This window comes from Sceloporus undulatus, chromosome 6 (genome assembly GCF_019175285.1).
Source record: "Sceloporus undulatus isolate JIND9_A2432 ecotype Alabama chromosome 6, SceUnd_v1.1, whole genome shotgun sequence".
In the NCBI taxonomy this organism is placed as follows: domain Eukaryota; kingdom Metazoa; phylum Chordata; class Lepidosauria; order Squamata; family Phrynosomatidae; genus Sceloporus; species Sceloporus undulatus.
In genome coordinates, this window is record NC_056527.1 from 22,392,533 (window position 1) to 22,409,069 (window position 16,537).

At 39.2% G+C, this 16,537-nt stretch overlaps 1 protein-coding gene across 9 annotated transcripts in view; it reads left to right on the forward strand.

The window, feature by feature from the left end:
• The window catches only part of ABI1 (abl interactor 1), a 111,082-nt gene that overhangs the window by 65,950 nt on the left and 28,595 nt on the right, over positions 1 to 16,537 (forward strand). For all 9 annotated transcript variants that reach the window (XM_042472806.1, XM_042472807.1, XM_042472801.1 and 6 more), the window contains exon 3: positions 13,952 to 14,128. In XM_042472806.1, coding sequence (XP_042328740.1) covers positions 13,952 to 14,128 — 177 coding nt within the window. The remainder of the gene's footprint in view (positions 1 to 13,951; positions 14,129 to 16,537) is intronic.

Genomic DNA, 16,537 nt, shown 5'->3' on the forward strand with positions numbered 1-16,537 from the left:
GCGGCAGCTAAAAAGCCAATGCAATTCTAGGCTTCATCAATAGAAATATAATGTCAACATCAAGGGAAGTAATAGTGCCACTCTATTCTGCTTTGGTCAGGCCTCACCTGTGTCCAGTTCTTGGCACCACAATTCAAAAATGATGTTGACAAGCTGGAGCATGTCCAGAGGAAGGTGTAAAACCATAAGGCCCTATGAGGAGAGACTTGGGAACTGGGGATGTTTAGCCTTGAGAAGAGAAGGTTAAGAGGTGATATGATAGCCTGGTTTAAGTATTTGAAGGGGTGTCATATTGAGGCTGGATCCAGCTCGTTTTCTGCTGCTTCAGAGACTAGGATACAGAACAGCGGATGCAAGCTACATCCAGTGGATGCAAGCTACAGGAAAAGAGATTCCACCTCAATATTAGGAAGAACATCCTTGACAGTAAGAGCTGTTCGACAGTGGAACATACTCCCACAGAGTGGTTCAGTCTCCTCCTTTGGAGGCCTTTAAACAGAGGCTGGATGACCATTTGTCAGGGGTGCTTTGACAGTAAGTTCCTGTATGGCAGGGGGTTGGAGTGGATGGCCCTTGTGATTTCTTCCAGCTTTATGATTCTATATGATTCTTTGTCTTCAAACCATGGAAATGTGAAGTCAGTTGCAAAATCAAAGAGTAGGAGAGCCACAGAGCTCTGCTTCCACATTCTTGGCCACTAGAAATCGAGGTCATATCTTGCTCTTGAGACTTCACTAGCTATAGCCAACACAGTTTTTCAAGCTTATCTTTGCTCTAATAAGACGAAGGACTAGGAGCCATGCTATAACATGCTTAATAAATCAGAACCACTAAACACAATAAATTATAACATTAGAATACAAACTAGTAGACACAATAAATTATGGTATTGGAATACAATTAAACAAATTACTATATTAAAACCATCAGATTAAATACATTTTAAAAATACAGTGGGAGGAAAGTGTAGTGCATGTCCCTGATCAAAAAGCCTTTCCTTCCATGTCATGTTGTCAAAATCCTGCATAAATCCAAACGTCTGTGCTTTCCAGTGGAAGGACAACAGGGACGAGGCAAGCCTTGCCTTGTTTGAAATGGTGCTAAAACCTGAAGGCACCCCCCTAAAATGCCTTCTTTTGTATCCTCACCAAACCTGCCTATTGAGTGAGGGGCATGAGATAACGGGATAATTTTTTTTTAAATGGAAGCCACAGTTCTCAAGATGGCAAATTCTGTGCCTCAAATTTTATTAGAAATAGTATTAGAAGGAGTTGAAGTAATCTATAAAATTAAATACAGGTTGACAATTTAATATTAAGTAGCATAAGATATCCAGCATGGTGTAGTGGTTTGAGTGTTGGACTATGGCTTTGGAGACCAGGGTTCAAATCCCGACTTGGCCATGGAGAGCCACGGGGTGATCTTGGGCAAGTCACACTTTCTCTGCCTCAGAGGATGATAGTGGCAACCCCTCTCTGAAGAAACATCAAGAAAACCCCATACAGGTTTCCCTTAGAGTTGCCATAAGTCAGAAACAACCTGAAGACACACAAAAAAGCATTAAAATGTTATTGTTTAATACTTTGGGAAGCTGGGGACCTGCTGAACAGAAGCTAGGGGTCTGCTGAAATAAAACATCTGCTGTTTATGTAAATACTGATCTCAAAGGGTTTCTAAGGCATCTACAACTGGAGATAAAACATTGTTGTGCAGAACTGTGGTACTGATACCTCATCTCAGTAAACAGCCATATTATGATCTTCAGCAGCATCCATGTACTTCATTCATTGATCAGTCACATGGAAGCAGTCTTGGGAGAGGCCGGGTCATAAGACTTCTTAATCACTACCTCTCAGTAAAGGTTACTATGGTCCAAAACACACTGCAGATGTAATCCAGTTTGAGACAGCTTTAACTACCCTGGCTCAATGCTAGGGTATTCTGCAAACTGTAGTTTTATGAGACATTTAGCCTTCACTATCAGAGAGCTCTGGTGCCACAATAAACTACAATTCCTAGGATTCCCTAGCACTGAGGCAGGGCATTTAAAGTGGTCTCAAACTGGATTATTTCTGCAGTGGGTTTCGTACCTATGTCTACTTACAGCTGTAATGATGACCTATAAGATATGAAGCTCTGCATATGGGGTGGTCTACATTCAGTCTCATCTCATTTCAGAAGCTAAGCAGAGTCAATCCTGGTTAGTTCTTGGACAAGACACCACAAAGAATTGTCAGGGATCATCTGGTAAAACTAGGAAATAATCCTGACTGAAAAGTTGGAGAAATGTTGCCCTTAAGAGTTAACAAAAGCAGGCTTCATGGACCAGTAGGCAAAGGATAAGATAGTCTCTTTATGTTCTTACATATCCTGTCTTGTTTCTGTTATTCAGAAGTGAGTCCCTCTCAAGTTCAGTTCTCTGTATTAAGTTCTTAAACCTTATGGATCTACAGTTTCACTCTGCTTTGTGTCTTAACTGGGGTACAATTAATCTGAAGGCTTGTTTTTATTATTCCTCCTTTTAAAACAGGAAATAGCAATGAAATTGAATAGCTCCCCTTTGATTTTGTTGCTAGGAATGTGTCTCCCTCCGTAGCATTTTATCCATCCATTTCCCCATGGTCAAATCATCCCATGAATGCTATCTAATAAAAAAGGTTTTGTTTTTCTCCATTAAGATCCTTATTGGCTCTTTGTGTAGCAAGATATACAGAAGGTAGAACTGGACATGTGCATGCCATTTGTTTTTGTAGTAGAAATGGCACCTTGTGTGCCAGTGTAGAAACAGTAAAATTCTTACTCCCAAAATATCTTTGTGTCCAGCGCTATCCTATGATACTGTGTAACTTCTGTGGGCAGTTTTTGCTTTACTGCTGAATTCCATACCAAGCCCAAAAATGGCAAAATAAAGTAATATTGGTGGGATACAGGCCGCCCCTTTCCCTGATGGATTGGGGCCTCAGCTGCCACAGCGGCAGCCCCAGAGGCCGCGATCCGCCGCTTTTCCAGGCCTCGGGGAAGCTGCAAACGACCGCTTCCCCGTGGCCTGGAAAGGGGTTTCTTTGGGGCTTCATGCCCCAAGGACACCCTGACAGCAGTGGGGAAACAGAGAAAGGGGCCACTTGGCCCCTTTCTCTTCAGTATCGCTGGCGTGGCTATGTAAAGTCCATGCCAGCGATACACGGCGTGAAAGGAGCTCTGTTTTGGAGTTCCTTTCGGTGCCGCTGAAAGGGCACCACGAGCGTCCTTCAGTGGCGTCAGGACGTAACGGCCGCACCACGCCATTTGGACGCGATACAGCCATTACGTCAAAATGGCGGCACCCATGTGTACAGGGCGTGCCATTTTGACACCCTCGTCACGTGCTAGGGGTGAGGCCGGTATGGATGCTGCGTCCTTGGCCAACCCCTAGTATGTGACAGGGGCGCCGCATATGCCGATATGTACAGCGCCATAAATGACAAAAAAAAGGGCAAAACTAGAAGTTACAGACCAAAAAAAGTAGCACTTTCAAGTTCTGCATACACCTTCATTTTATGCATATTATATTAACATATTGTCTAGAAATTGAAAGAATATAATTGAAATTGAAAGGTTAATAATAATAATAATAATAATAATAATAATAATAATAATATTGGAAAATATTCCAAAAATTCCAAGAATGTGAACTCTGTAGGCTATTTTCCTCTAATAGTTTGTCTATATTATATTGCTATATCTGAGGAGTTTTTCTTTAATGAACTTGTTGCATTGCTGTAGATGTTATTTCTGTAGTTGCCAGTAACTTTCAATACTTACTTTCAAAATATAGTTAAATTACATGGGGAAAACAACATCACATTATATCTAAATATTCAGGAAAAGGGAATATCACTAGAAGGGCTTATCTGCTAGGTAAGTCAGTGGTGATTTCCCTGTGGCTATGGCCCTGAAGGCTTTATCAAAGTACTGTAGATTTAAACTCCATCAAAGAAAAGACCTTGCACTGAGTACAGTTAACTACAAGACCTGTAAAGCTAGCTGGATGATTTGTTTTACTTTAATGCCAATGAACATTCTTAACCTGCTGTCATCTCTTCTAAGTGGCATTTCCCTGTTCATGGCTACAATCATAAAAACAATTTCTCGGAGGCCAAAGAAGAATCCTGAATTTCAGAAGAGCTGTGGTGCACAAAGGAGCAATTTGGGCAGGCGCAGGTTTTTTTGCACTTACTGAATGTTAAAGCTGTATTAACTCTGACAGCATGTGCTTTGCTCTGTTAGCTATGTAGTTATACCCTGTTGGACTGGAAGAGGGAAAAAATTGCTATCAGAAGGACAAATTTGTTCCTTTAAAGAATTTGCTTGAAAGTGCTGGCTGTGACAGATTTTTAACATTAAATATCTATAAAGGAGTGTAAGGTATGACTTTCCCGATGTATAGGTTTGGGAGTAGTTTCCTAAACTGACAAATGAGTTGGCTTCCCTGGGCAAATGACTTGATGCATTGTAACTCTCATTGGGGAATATCAAAGAACTTATTCGCATGATTCTTGTGATGTTTGACAAGCTGTCCAGTGCGTTTACATTTGTGTAAGATTGTATGGTCCTTTTCGATAGCTTATCTTATAGGATCCTTATCTCCTAATCAGAGATAAGATTTAAAGGACTCAGTTTGGCTTTCTGCATGTAGACTTTTCATCCATATATTCCTGCTTCAACCCCTGCTTTCTTTCTAAAATGCAAATGGAAGCTAAAACTGCCTAATTTTATCTACCTTGAGTTAACTTTCCCCAATGTGATGCCCTCCAGATGTGTTAAATTACAGGTTTGTCATCTGTGGCCATTATGACAATGCTGGCTAGAGATTAGAACAGGAGTCCCAAGAGTTTAGGGGTTGAGAGAGACTGGATAAAAGCTTGGTTTAGAAATTTAGTACCAGGGTGTTTTTCCGCTTAAGCAGTTCTTATAAAACCAAATTGTGTGAAAATAATCTCCGCTGTTCCACTGGCAAATATCATTAATTTTTCTTGGCACTTGTTTTTTATGGTTATAATCAGATAGGTTTAACAATTGTACAGCCCCTCTTTAAATTAAATGGTTGCATGGTCTCAAAAAATTGCTCAATACTTCACTAAATAATAATATTTTGTGATTTTCTTATCACAGGGCTAATGACAAAAATAAAATTAAAAATGCATCTCTGTGTAGACCACAATTTACCATTACTATAGCCTACAAAAATGTTGTTTATGGTAAGAACATGCCCAGTGCAGTAAATAAATCTCTAAAATCTTTAATGCATTTTTACTAGAGGAAGAGTTGTGATACTTAAGAACTGTGTTCCATATGAAAACAATATAGAAAATGATTTATACTCCTGATTATAGCAATATATTCATTGTGAAGAGTTGCTATAGAGAGATAAACAGTGTAACCAGTGGTCTAGAAGAGAGACAATGAAAGCTCTTGTTCTTCGTGGTGGGCCATTTATATAGGAGAATGCAAAAAAGGTTGGAGGGGGAAGGGTTTTCCTTCCCATGTTGCTTTTCTTAATGAAACACCTTTGTACAATAAACTTGTTTCATGTTGAAAGTTACTTTACCTCACAGAGAGCTTTAGCTGTTGCCAGGTACTGTATTTTAGAGACAGGGGTGCTGAATCTGATTGATTTAGTGGTGTGATATAATCTGGCATTTGATGGTTTATGTTCATCGATTAAAAACTGTTCTGTTTCATCCAGTTTATGAGCTTGTGAAGCACTGAGGTTCCTGCTTCTGGCTTCCTCCAGTTAAAGACTTGCTGGATAGGACTTGGGAAAGCTCTCAAAGAAGCCAGAAATTGCTTTGACTGTAACTCCAGGACACTCTTAAGTACTACTTTCTGGCCTACTGAGTGCTGAAGGTATAGGTGCTGCATATTTTGAGCCTCCATTCCTAGCAGTCAGAATCCCCATCCTAAGGATCAGAGTCAGGACTTAAACCCTGTTCCTCAGGGTGCTCATGGCTTGCTCTCAATTATGAGTTGGCTTTAGGTTAATGAGGGAAACACAGTGCCCTTGGGGCAGGTGCCTTAGACATGTCTGAAGATAGAGAGCAATGTTGGCATTGCCAAGGCTCCACCAAACTTATCACTGTAGCGTTCATTTTATAGGACAGAGCACTGGTGTCTACTTCTTGTTTGCCCCCCCCCAAAAAAAAAATTGCTGGGACTTTTGCACTGTTACAACTCGACAGACAGATTTTTAAAAATGAAGTATGTTAGCTGCAGAATCTTTGTTGGCTTTAATGTTGATAAGCTATGCGCTTTTGCAGATGCTTATGTCACCAGGATTTCTGCAGATTGAATCATGGATGTACTATAACTGCCTGTGAGATGTTTCGCTTGGGGAGGCTCTAAGCATTAATGTGAGCGGTCAGCCAGAGTATGCTTGTAGGGTTATTTTCTTTTATGAAGTGACATACTGTTTTATTCATAATTTAAAATCCACAATAACTAGTATGGATTAGCAGATACAAGTTACTGATATACTGCTTTGATTTGTTTGAGAGAACTGATTAGTAATGATATTTTTGTGGTCCTGATGCCCAGTGTGCTTAGTATTTTTACAGTCTGCAAAACAATTTTTGTATAACAATGTTTTAGTTCAGAGTATGTACACTGCTCATAAACTTATACCCTAAATAAATTTAAGGACTTGTGATACTATTAAAGGTTTGATTTGAAATGAATAAGATTAAGCATTGTTTGATTGTTGACAAGGCTTAGGGCATCGGTTCTCAAACTATGTGGCAGACCTCTGGAGGGACATGAGAGTTCTCAAGTGGAGTGCAAGACTGTGAGGCCCTGATCTCTCTCCTTCTTCTTCCAGTTCCCAAACCTTTTCTGTTCTGGAAGGGAAGAGAAAGGTGAGAAGAGTGCTTGGAGCGAGTTCCTCTGCCTGAAGGAAAGAAGGAGAAGAAGAGGGAAGCTTGCTGGATCATGGCCTCTGGCAGGGCCCATCTCCAGCCACTGCTTCTTCTTCCCTCACTCAACCAAACACTGCCCTGTTTCTTGGGATGAGATGCTACTGCATGAATACATTTATGTATATTCATTAATATACAAGAATGAGTGAACAAAATATGCACACTAAACAGGCACAGTATTTTTATTCATATACTTATTCATTGAGTGAGGAGGAGGGGTTCTGCATGTATATGTAAAGTATAATGTCTGCATGTATATGTAAAGAGGGTCACAAGGGTAAAAAGTTTGAGAACCACCAACTTAGGGAGTTGTTAACATGATTTCACCCATATAGAAGGCTCATATATATTATATTTTGCTGCATGAAAAACTGGACAACTGCCAGTTTCAGCTTCCAAATGGAAATGTGTGGGTTGAAAGATGTTGTGTTTGACTTCCGAAATTAAAATACTCTAAAAAAAAATTTCAAAACTTTTTCATCGGTGACACGTTTGCTTTCTGATGGTTCAATATACACAAATTTTGTTTCATGCACAACATTATTTAAAGATATTGTATCGGGCTATACATATAAAGTGTATATGAAATATAAATGAATTTTGTGTTTAGACTTGGATCCCATTTCCAAGATATATCATTATTTAGGTATGTATATTCAAATACAGTTATTTCAAAGTCCAAAAAAAAAAAAAAATCTGAAATCCAAAATACTTCTGGTCCCAAGTATTTTGAATAATGTATACTCAACCTGTATTATTTTAATCTGCTATACTTGTAGTCATCTGTGAATTGATTCTGAAGCAGATAATTCATTTGTTTTTGTTTTTTGGGGACTGGCTGGATTAGCTCCACAGGTTTTCAAAGAAAAACGCAAGGCTTATGCCAGTGTTTCCTACTAGAAACAAACTTCTGTGGACAACATGCATGAATGGGCATTGCACATCTTTAAAACACTGGTACATATGTGTTTGGGAAACCTGATCAGGTCCGGTTTCCCAGGTGTATGTCTCCTTAATTTTTATAAATTCATGCATTTTTTTGTAGAATGTCCACCACTTGCAGGTTCGATGTGAGGGGAATTGGTGCAAAGTTGGCATTTTCTCTACATTACACGAAACATTGAAGCATTTGTATGAATGAAGCAGAGCTTAAAGTATCAGTGCACGAACTAAATTCCCAATTTCCATTCTTATATGAGTCTTGGACTGGAATGTAAATGCTGTTTCATCACATCTGCTCACAGCTTTGAGCCACTTTGTGTCTCAGAGCAATTCATGATCTGAAAACTGCCTGCGAAGTCTAGAGCTGGCTGTGTGAAATGACTCAGAGCTGTCAAAAGAAAATTACACTTAAAAGCTTCAACAGTATGCTGTGGTTTAGTTTTCTCCTTTATTCCTTTTCCTCACTTTTTTCTGAGGGTATTTCCTTATCTATCAGGCAAAATGCTATTATGAGCAATGGCAAACATGAGACAAATATTATTTCACTGGATGCATATAATGCACCTTTTCTGGATTCCCACCTTTTTTAAAAATATGAATCATGGGCATGATGCCTTGCCTGAATGGACTGGTATTACTTCTGCTTCCACTTTTTCACCGTCATGTTATTTTCTGCTGAAGCTTGTGCTTTAATTATGGCATTGCCTTCCGCAGCCCAGCACACCATAGTTATGTTCAGACTACAAATCCCATCACCCATCTAGCATAACCAATGGCCATGATGGCTCAGGATAATGAAAGCTATATTTTGAAATGTTGGGGGTCAAGGTTAGGGAAGACAGAGCTAGCATAATGTAGTGAATTGATGTTGAGCTATGAGTCAGGAGACCAGGGTTCAATTCCCAGCTCAGCCATGAAACACACTGGGTGACCTTGGGCAAGTCACACTCTCTCAGCCTCAGAGGATGACAACACTGCTCTGTACAAACTTAGTAATGCTTTTGTACTAATGTTATTAATAAACCGTGATTCCCATATATCACTGAATGTAATGGTAATAGTTGTGACATAAAACAACTAGCAAAAATAAAGTTATGCTTTTTACAATACCATACACACAGCCTAAATATATTTACAGGTACCTAGTTTCATTAAAGTGAAAATTTTGTAAGATTTGATGTTTTTAAAGAAAATTTTAAAAGAATTTAAAAAATAATTTTTAAAAGAAATATGGGGCCTCTTGTTTCTTCTCCCGCTGAGCCTTGCCCCACTCACATAATCTCTTCAGCATCTTAAAGGGATGCAGACAAACTCCACAGCTCCTTTCTGACAAAAGGCAGGTGTTTGGGGAGCAGTTAGCATGTCCCACTAAGCATGTCACTTGGTGTTTCTCTTGTCCCCTGCACGCCCCTAGTGACACTCTGGCTGGAAATCCACTTTGCTTTTCAAAATATTACGGTGGGGGAAATGTCCTGTGATTTATTTTAAAAGCTCTTTGTCACTCCTGGGGGCTCTTAGGATAGGCATTTTATGCCAGATTAGGGTAAAGAAGGGTCGTATTTTTCCCACCACTGCATTCTATCATGTATGAGCAACTTGTAGCTCTTTATAATTTTTGCATGCCTGTGGAGCCACCCTTTCCCCTGCCCTTGCCCCATTGACTAACCATCACCTGGCAGAGTAAGAACAGGACAGATAGATTAGGGAGTATAAGAGTATGTTTTCTCACTTATGTACATCAGTGAGGGGATAAACTGATTCCTCCCATCCCACCCCCAATCTCAGTAAGTAGCGAAGCTGCACTTCAAGCTCTCTGTCTCTGTGCCCTGAGGTATATTTGCATGTATGCAAATATATGACCCAACCCCACCATCTTGTAGCACATGAAACAATTGAAGTGAAAAAGGTTTCTCATCCCTGCCCTGTAATCTCTGTCTGTATGGTTTATAACTATAGTGAGATCAGTTTTACCTGTTATTTCTTTTACTACTCAGCTAATTTACTGCAATATTACAAGAAACTTGCTTTTCTTTCTCCTAAGAAAGTCCAATATTGGTCCATTCCGAGGCAAAACCTTTTTTCATGAGGCAGCTTCACATATTTGGCAATAATCTCCTCTTGATACAATTAAGTGAAGTTTAATTTTGCTTGTGTCTTGTTTTGTGTTACTTGTGACCAGGCTCTACCCCCATTCACGTTGGCAGCTACAATTTTTGGAAATCTGTTGGATCAGTAGGAACCACTGGTTTTTGCATCCAAGTGTGTGAGTTTCTTTTCCAGTTAAGAAAGAGACTGAATAAAGTGTGAAACCAAATACCAACTATTTGTTAACATGCTAGGCTGGGAATTCTAAGATATGGTTTCAAATATCAGTTCTCTCTCAGAATCACAGAAATAATTAAACAGACTATCTTTTGGTCTTATTCTCAGTGCTATTCCAGTGTGACTTTAGCAGAAATTAAGATACCATTGTCCCCTTTCTTGAATGCAAGTCTTGGGAAATACGTTTGTCACAGAGGAATAAGCTGCATTCTAGTGTTTTGTTATTGCAGTCACCTATGGGTTGGATCTAGACTTAGATACATGTAACTGTGCTGGCAGAAATGGACTTTGCTAACTCCCTTTTGCTATGACAACCCAGCCATCCTCTTGAAAATGCTACACATACCATCAAGGACCCTATTGAATGGGATGAACTGTAGTGTGTGGAGCTGACATACCCAAATATTGGATATGGGTACCTTTTCTGTCCAAAGAATGCAGATCTAGGATCCATTATATCTACAGTTCTGTATTTGGATGCTTTGAATCCAATTTGAAGTGACCTGATCTATACACCTCAGAAGAACTGTGCAAACTGGAACATAAACTTTTGGATTTTCCACTTTTTTGTAATGTACTTCTCTGCTCTTAAAAAAAAATACCCAAGTGCATTTTTCCACTACACTTTTTACAGTAAAATGCATTTAGAAACATGGTGGTAAAACATTTTTAGAAATGCATTTTTAAAAAAAATGCATATTAGTGTAGAAATAGGACATAATTATAAATGTGCATCTGTAAAATTAAGATGGACTAGAAATAGGATCGATCCATATCCATCTTTTTCTGGATAGAGTAAAAGAGGATTGGCTTGGGGGGGGGGGGGGGGGAAATGTTTATAGTCTCAAGCCTAATTTTAAAACTGTGAAGCAGTGAGTGACCAATGTCTAATCAAATTTTAAAAACTACATGTACTGTTGAGCTGATAGAAGTATCAATAGAAGTATAGTGTCTAGATCACGGGAAGTAATAGTCCCACTGTATTTTGCTCTGGTCAGGCCCAACCTGGAATATTGTGTCCAGTTCTCGGCACCACAATTAAAAAAGGACATTGAGAAACTGGAGCGTGTGCAAGGGAGAGCACTAAAATGGTGAAGAGTCTATGATTCTATGAATCTATGAGTTGGAAGAGACCACAAGGGCCATCCAGTCCAACCCCTTGCCATGCAGAAACTCAAAACCAAAGCATCCCCAACAGATGGCCATCCAACCTCTGTTTAAAGACCTCCAAAGAAGGAGACTCCACCATTCTCCGAGGGAGTATGTTCCACTGTTGAACAGCTCTTACTGTCAGGAGGTTTTTTCCTAATATTGAGGTGGAATCTCTTTTCCTGCAGCTTGCACCCATTGTTCCGTGTTCTAGTCCCTGGAGCAGCAGAAAACAAGCTCGCTCCCTCTTCAACGTGACATCCCTTCAAATATTTAAACGGGGCTATCATGTCACCTCTTAACCTTCTCTTCTCCAGGCTAAACATCCCTAGCTCCCTAAATCTTTCCTCATAAGGCATGTTATTTTTCTCTAGTACAGGACATAGAGCTTCAGTCTTCAAGCATTTTTCTGCTCTTCCATTAGGGTAGGAACAGCAAAATGAGGTGCAATTTGCCTAATTTATAGAGGTCATATAATTGAACTTAGTGTATATTAGCTCACTTTAATGTATAATTAAAAAGCAGAGAGCTAGTTATTTCTCTTTTTAAATAGCACTGAGGATACCTTGACATTTGTTCCTCTTTTATAAATAATTGTGGTCTTAGTACAGACAATGGCTTCAATCCAGTGAAACCTAGTTAGGCTTAAATCTCATTCAAATCAAAGGGACAAGTTATCTGTGACTAACTTATCAGGTTTAATGGGACTTCAGTGTGTTCTGCTTTGGATTTGGGCTAGCTGCTGTAACAATGCGAAGCTTTGACACCTGTCAGCAGTACATGTGAATGGGCATTTCTGCCTGTGCAGAATTGCACATTTGTATCTTTCTCCAGTAGGAGTACTGAAGGTTGAGTTGCTATTAAATAGTTTATATAGACCAAAAAGCTGGCAAAGTGCCGCCTTCCATATATTATTAGAATGCCTTTCCCAGAATTCTGATATGTTAGCTGAGACTATGAACTACAGTCCAGGGAATCGGGAAGCTGTGGTTTGCCTGCTGGGATATAGATGTAGAACAATCTGTAAACAAATCTTTATTTTGGTGTTTAATGAATTCGTGCTGCACTGTGGGACTTGTTTTTGTATAATTCTGGCTTTATGAGAGTCCATGTCCTTTGAACATGTGGTCGCTCTGTGTGTGTGTGTGTGTGTGTGTGTGTGTGTGTGTGTGTGTGTGTTTTTTGGCCTATGTATATGGATAGGTAAATATCCACTCTTGATTTACCCTCAGGTAAAAACTGTTCTGCTCACACAAAACTCACAATCCAGTTGCAAGAAACAGTTGTATAATCTTGGTCTGAGAAGGGTTTATGTTTGTAGTGCCAGCGTAATAAAAACTGATATCCATTGTACTCTGAACTATGTCAGCTAGTTTTGTTTTTATTTCCCCCCCAGTGCTGAGATAGACCTATTTTATGCAGTGTTTTAAACATGATGGGAATGATTGCATAACTAGAGGAAAGGGAGTTAAATCATTTTAACTTACCCAATTTAATTTTAATTGGAAGAAAAAGGGCTGAATGGGGAGGGGGGGTAGGAGGCTCAGAAAGGAACAGTCATTTAATGGTGTTGCCCAAATATTCATCTTCTGTGCTCTGGGCATGCTGCGCATAGTTATTAATTCCACTTGGGATCCACATTGCTGTATTCTTATCCTGTAACTAGAAATCTACAAGGGTTTGAAATTCAATATTCTTTGCAGTTTGTGCAGCAAAAGAAATTATTTGGTTTCAAGATCTAGGTCCATATGCATCATTTACATTACATTTTCAGCTTGGGTTTTTTAGTTACAATTTTTTCTAGTTCCAGAGGAGGTTCTTCTAATTTCTGTTCTGTTCAGTCTGTTTCCTTCTTGCTTGCAACATATTGCTCAATCTCTTGACTGTCTTGTGGTTCAGAGGAGTTTCCAGCTCACTTCCCAAAGTCAAATTGCCCTTATAACATAACATTATGTGGGCTATTGTGTTTTCTTTTCTCTTTCCATAAGCAGAAAGGTGTAAGCCTGTAACCCTAATTGCACCATAATTGCATGGGTCAAAGGACATCCATCTGAGCACGAAAAGACTAGGTGTCTTGCAATTACATGACCATTTTCGAAAATTAGTTTTAGAACACACTGAGATAACTATTCTACATACAGTTTCTTTACATGTCTCAATTAGATGAAGGCCATGCTGATCAACATATTAGCAACTCAGCATTTTAAAAATACTAAATGCTCCAGGGCTGTAAGTCAGACTAATACAGAGGAATGAATGAAGGGAAGCATAGCAAAAATATAATTTTAAAAAATTCAGTGTATTCAAAGCCTTTCACAGCTGGCATCCATAGTTTTTTGTGGGTTTTTCGGGCTATGTGGCTGTGTTCTGGAAGATTTTCTCTAAAGATGCCAGCCACAAATGCAGGTGAAATGTCAGGAATAAACTCTTCCAGAACTCAGCCACATGGCCTGAAAAACCTACAAAAAACTAATCCAGTGTATGTTTTTTGTCATGGATAAAATATCACTGGTTTGTTAAATAAGATTTTTTTGGACTGAATGTTTGCTTCACATTTAAGCACAAATATGTCACTTTTTTCTTTACAGACAGTGGACATACATAAAGAGAAGGTGGCCCGAAGAGAAATTGGCATTTTGACAACCAATAAAAATACATCCAGAACACACAAAATCATTGCTCCAGCCAATATGGAGCGTCCTGTAAGGTATATTCGAAAACCTATAGACTACACAGTGTTGGATGATGTTGGCCATGGTGTAAAGGTAAGAATTGTGTTCTTGTCACAAACATGTTCAATTATTTGGAATAGCAGATAGTACTAGAAGGTTACATTGTAGTCTCTCTAAACTGGTTCTAAGCTGTTAAAGAACTGTTCAAATGTAACTCAATTTGATACCACTTAAAACAGTGGTTAGCCTTTCTGAACCTAAAGGTTCGCTCCCTGGTCTCTGTGAACATAACTCATCTTTCATGTGCCAAATCATCTCTTAAATGATCCATCACATTACCAAAACAAAAAATATCAAAGACTTTGATGTGGTTCAGATTTTACGGGAAACAATATTCTCATTTAAACATAAGCTAGCATTGTGTCCAAACCCTAAACTCTGGCTAGACCTAGTTAGGAGTTATTGAAACAGTCCAGCTTCCTTAACTAATTGACCATAGCAAAGGTTCATTGTGGTTTGTGTGGGTTTAGTCTGAACTGTGAATAGTATAAGACTGAAGTAAGAGCTTCCAAATTTTTCTTGGCTTCATCAGAGAAATAGTAGGGAGTGCTACAACTGGGGATGGTTGTGATTTGTCCCCATAATGATGAGACATGGTTTATTACTACCTCTGAACGAGATAAATATAACACTGAGTTACAAAGAAACTTAAATTGTTTAATGTTATTTTCCATCCTTATTTTTTTCTCCAAACAGAATACTTGTTTACATTAAAAAAAAATTAATACCGCATCTTGTTTCTTACTGCCTCTATGGCAGAATCTATCATTAGACATCTGGGTAAAATAAAGACTAACCCTTTGGTGACTGCTGTGCTGCACTAACCAATTGGCATTGCTATGGCTTTTGGATTTGTGTTTATCTTCTCTGTGTGGCGTCTGATGCAAAAATGGAGGCAGAAGGGGAAAAAGGAAGTTGCCCACATTGGCAGAGCTCCCTCCTCCCACAGAGCAATTTGTGTAGGATGTTTACTTGAATGCATGTAAGTGCTATTTGAATGATTTCGGATGCATGTTAAAAGAGACTGTCTTGCAGTGTTTTAAAAAAGACAACAAAATGACAACCCTGAATGTTTATATTAAAACATAAGAAAACCCATGTCAGAATAATGTGAATCTCTCTCTCCAGAATCACTAGATTCTTTATGTTTCCCCTTTTTTTAAGGGAAAGAAGAAAAAGCAGAAATGATATACTTGATTTTTCAGGATCTTATAAAATTGACTATATTTTATTGCAACTCTCTACAGAAGATTGACCAGATCTCAGTGCCACAGTTCTCCAACAGGGGGATATGCCAAAGTGTGAAAATAACATGTAATATAACACACACATCCCACACAACACAGTGTTCCATTCACTTGTAAACCTGAATTTTGTGTTTACTGGGGCAGAATATCATCATGCCGGCTCTTCTTTGAAATCTTAAATCTGAGATGGTTTGGGAGCAGATTTTTGAGTTTACTAAATGATGGAATTTTTTTTTTTTTTGGTGTAGGATTTTTGTTTTTTATTTCTTTAGGGAAGGATGCCATTCCTCTTGGGCCCAAAACACCTGGGTAAAATTATACAGCATCAGGCCTTGTTGGGGCGTGCTGTTTACATGGCACATACCCCAAATGTGGCCTGAATCTGTGGCGAGGCCACACCAATGAATAATCGGGCCAAGAAGGAATGGATAGAATCTGCTCTTTTCGGTGGCCTGGTTCAGGACTGTGGTGGTGACCTGGATTGGGACCAGCGCTGTGGTCCTGGCACTGGCGCAGCCTCATGCCACTCATTTGGACCTTCTGTTTCTGTTAATTCTATTACATTTGGTCCTCCACTTTTGTGACTTTGACTTTTGTGGATTTAATTATTCACAGATTTAATTAATATGTTATCTCTAGGAAATTATAGGTCTTCTAGCATGACTCTGCCAGAGGTTGGCCATAAAGTTGTGATCTAAGACCTAGAGATTCCTAGAGAAAACACTTATCTGGGCATTTTTGTAGGTACTCCAGCACAATTCTGTAGTCAACTTTTAGTGGATATTGACCATAGAGTTGCAGTGGATGACATAGAGATTCCTAGATGGGTGTCCTCTATTTAAAAAAAAATAGTGTTTTTCTTATTTGTGCCTTTTGAACTTTCATGGGGATCCTGTGCTCCTAACGCCAGTGAATGTGGAGGGACTACTGTATTGGAACGATAGGTTCATTAAGAAAATTAAGTACAAGTGGGGGGTTCCTTAGATATTGTCACCTCCAACCATGAACTCATTGGAAACTTTTCTGTCTCCTTCCTTGGAGGTCTTCAAACAGAGGCTGGATGGCCATCTGTCGGGGATGCTTTGATTTATATTTCCTGCATGGCAGGGCGTTGGACTGGATGGCCCTAGCGGTCTCTTTCAACTCTATGATTCTATGATTTTCTGCAAGGCACTCTGTCTCTTGCCTCCAGCCC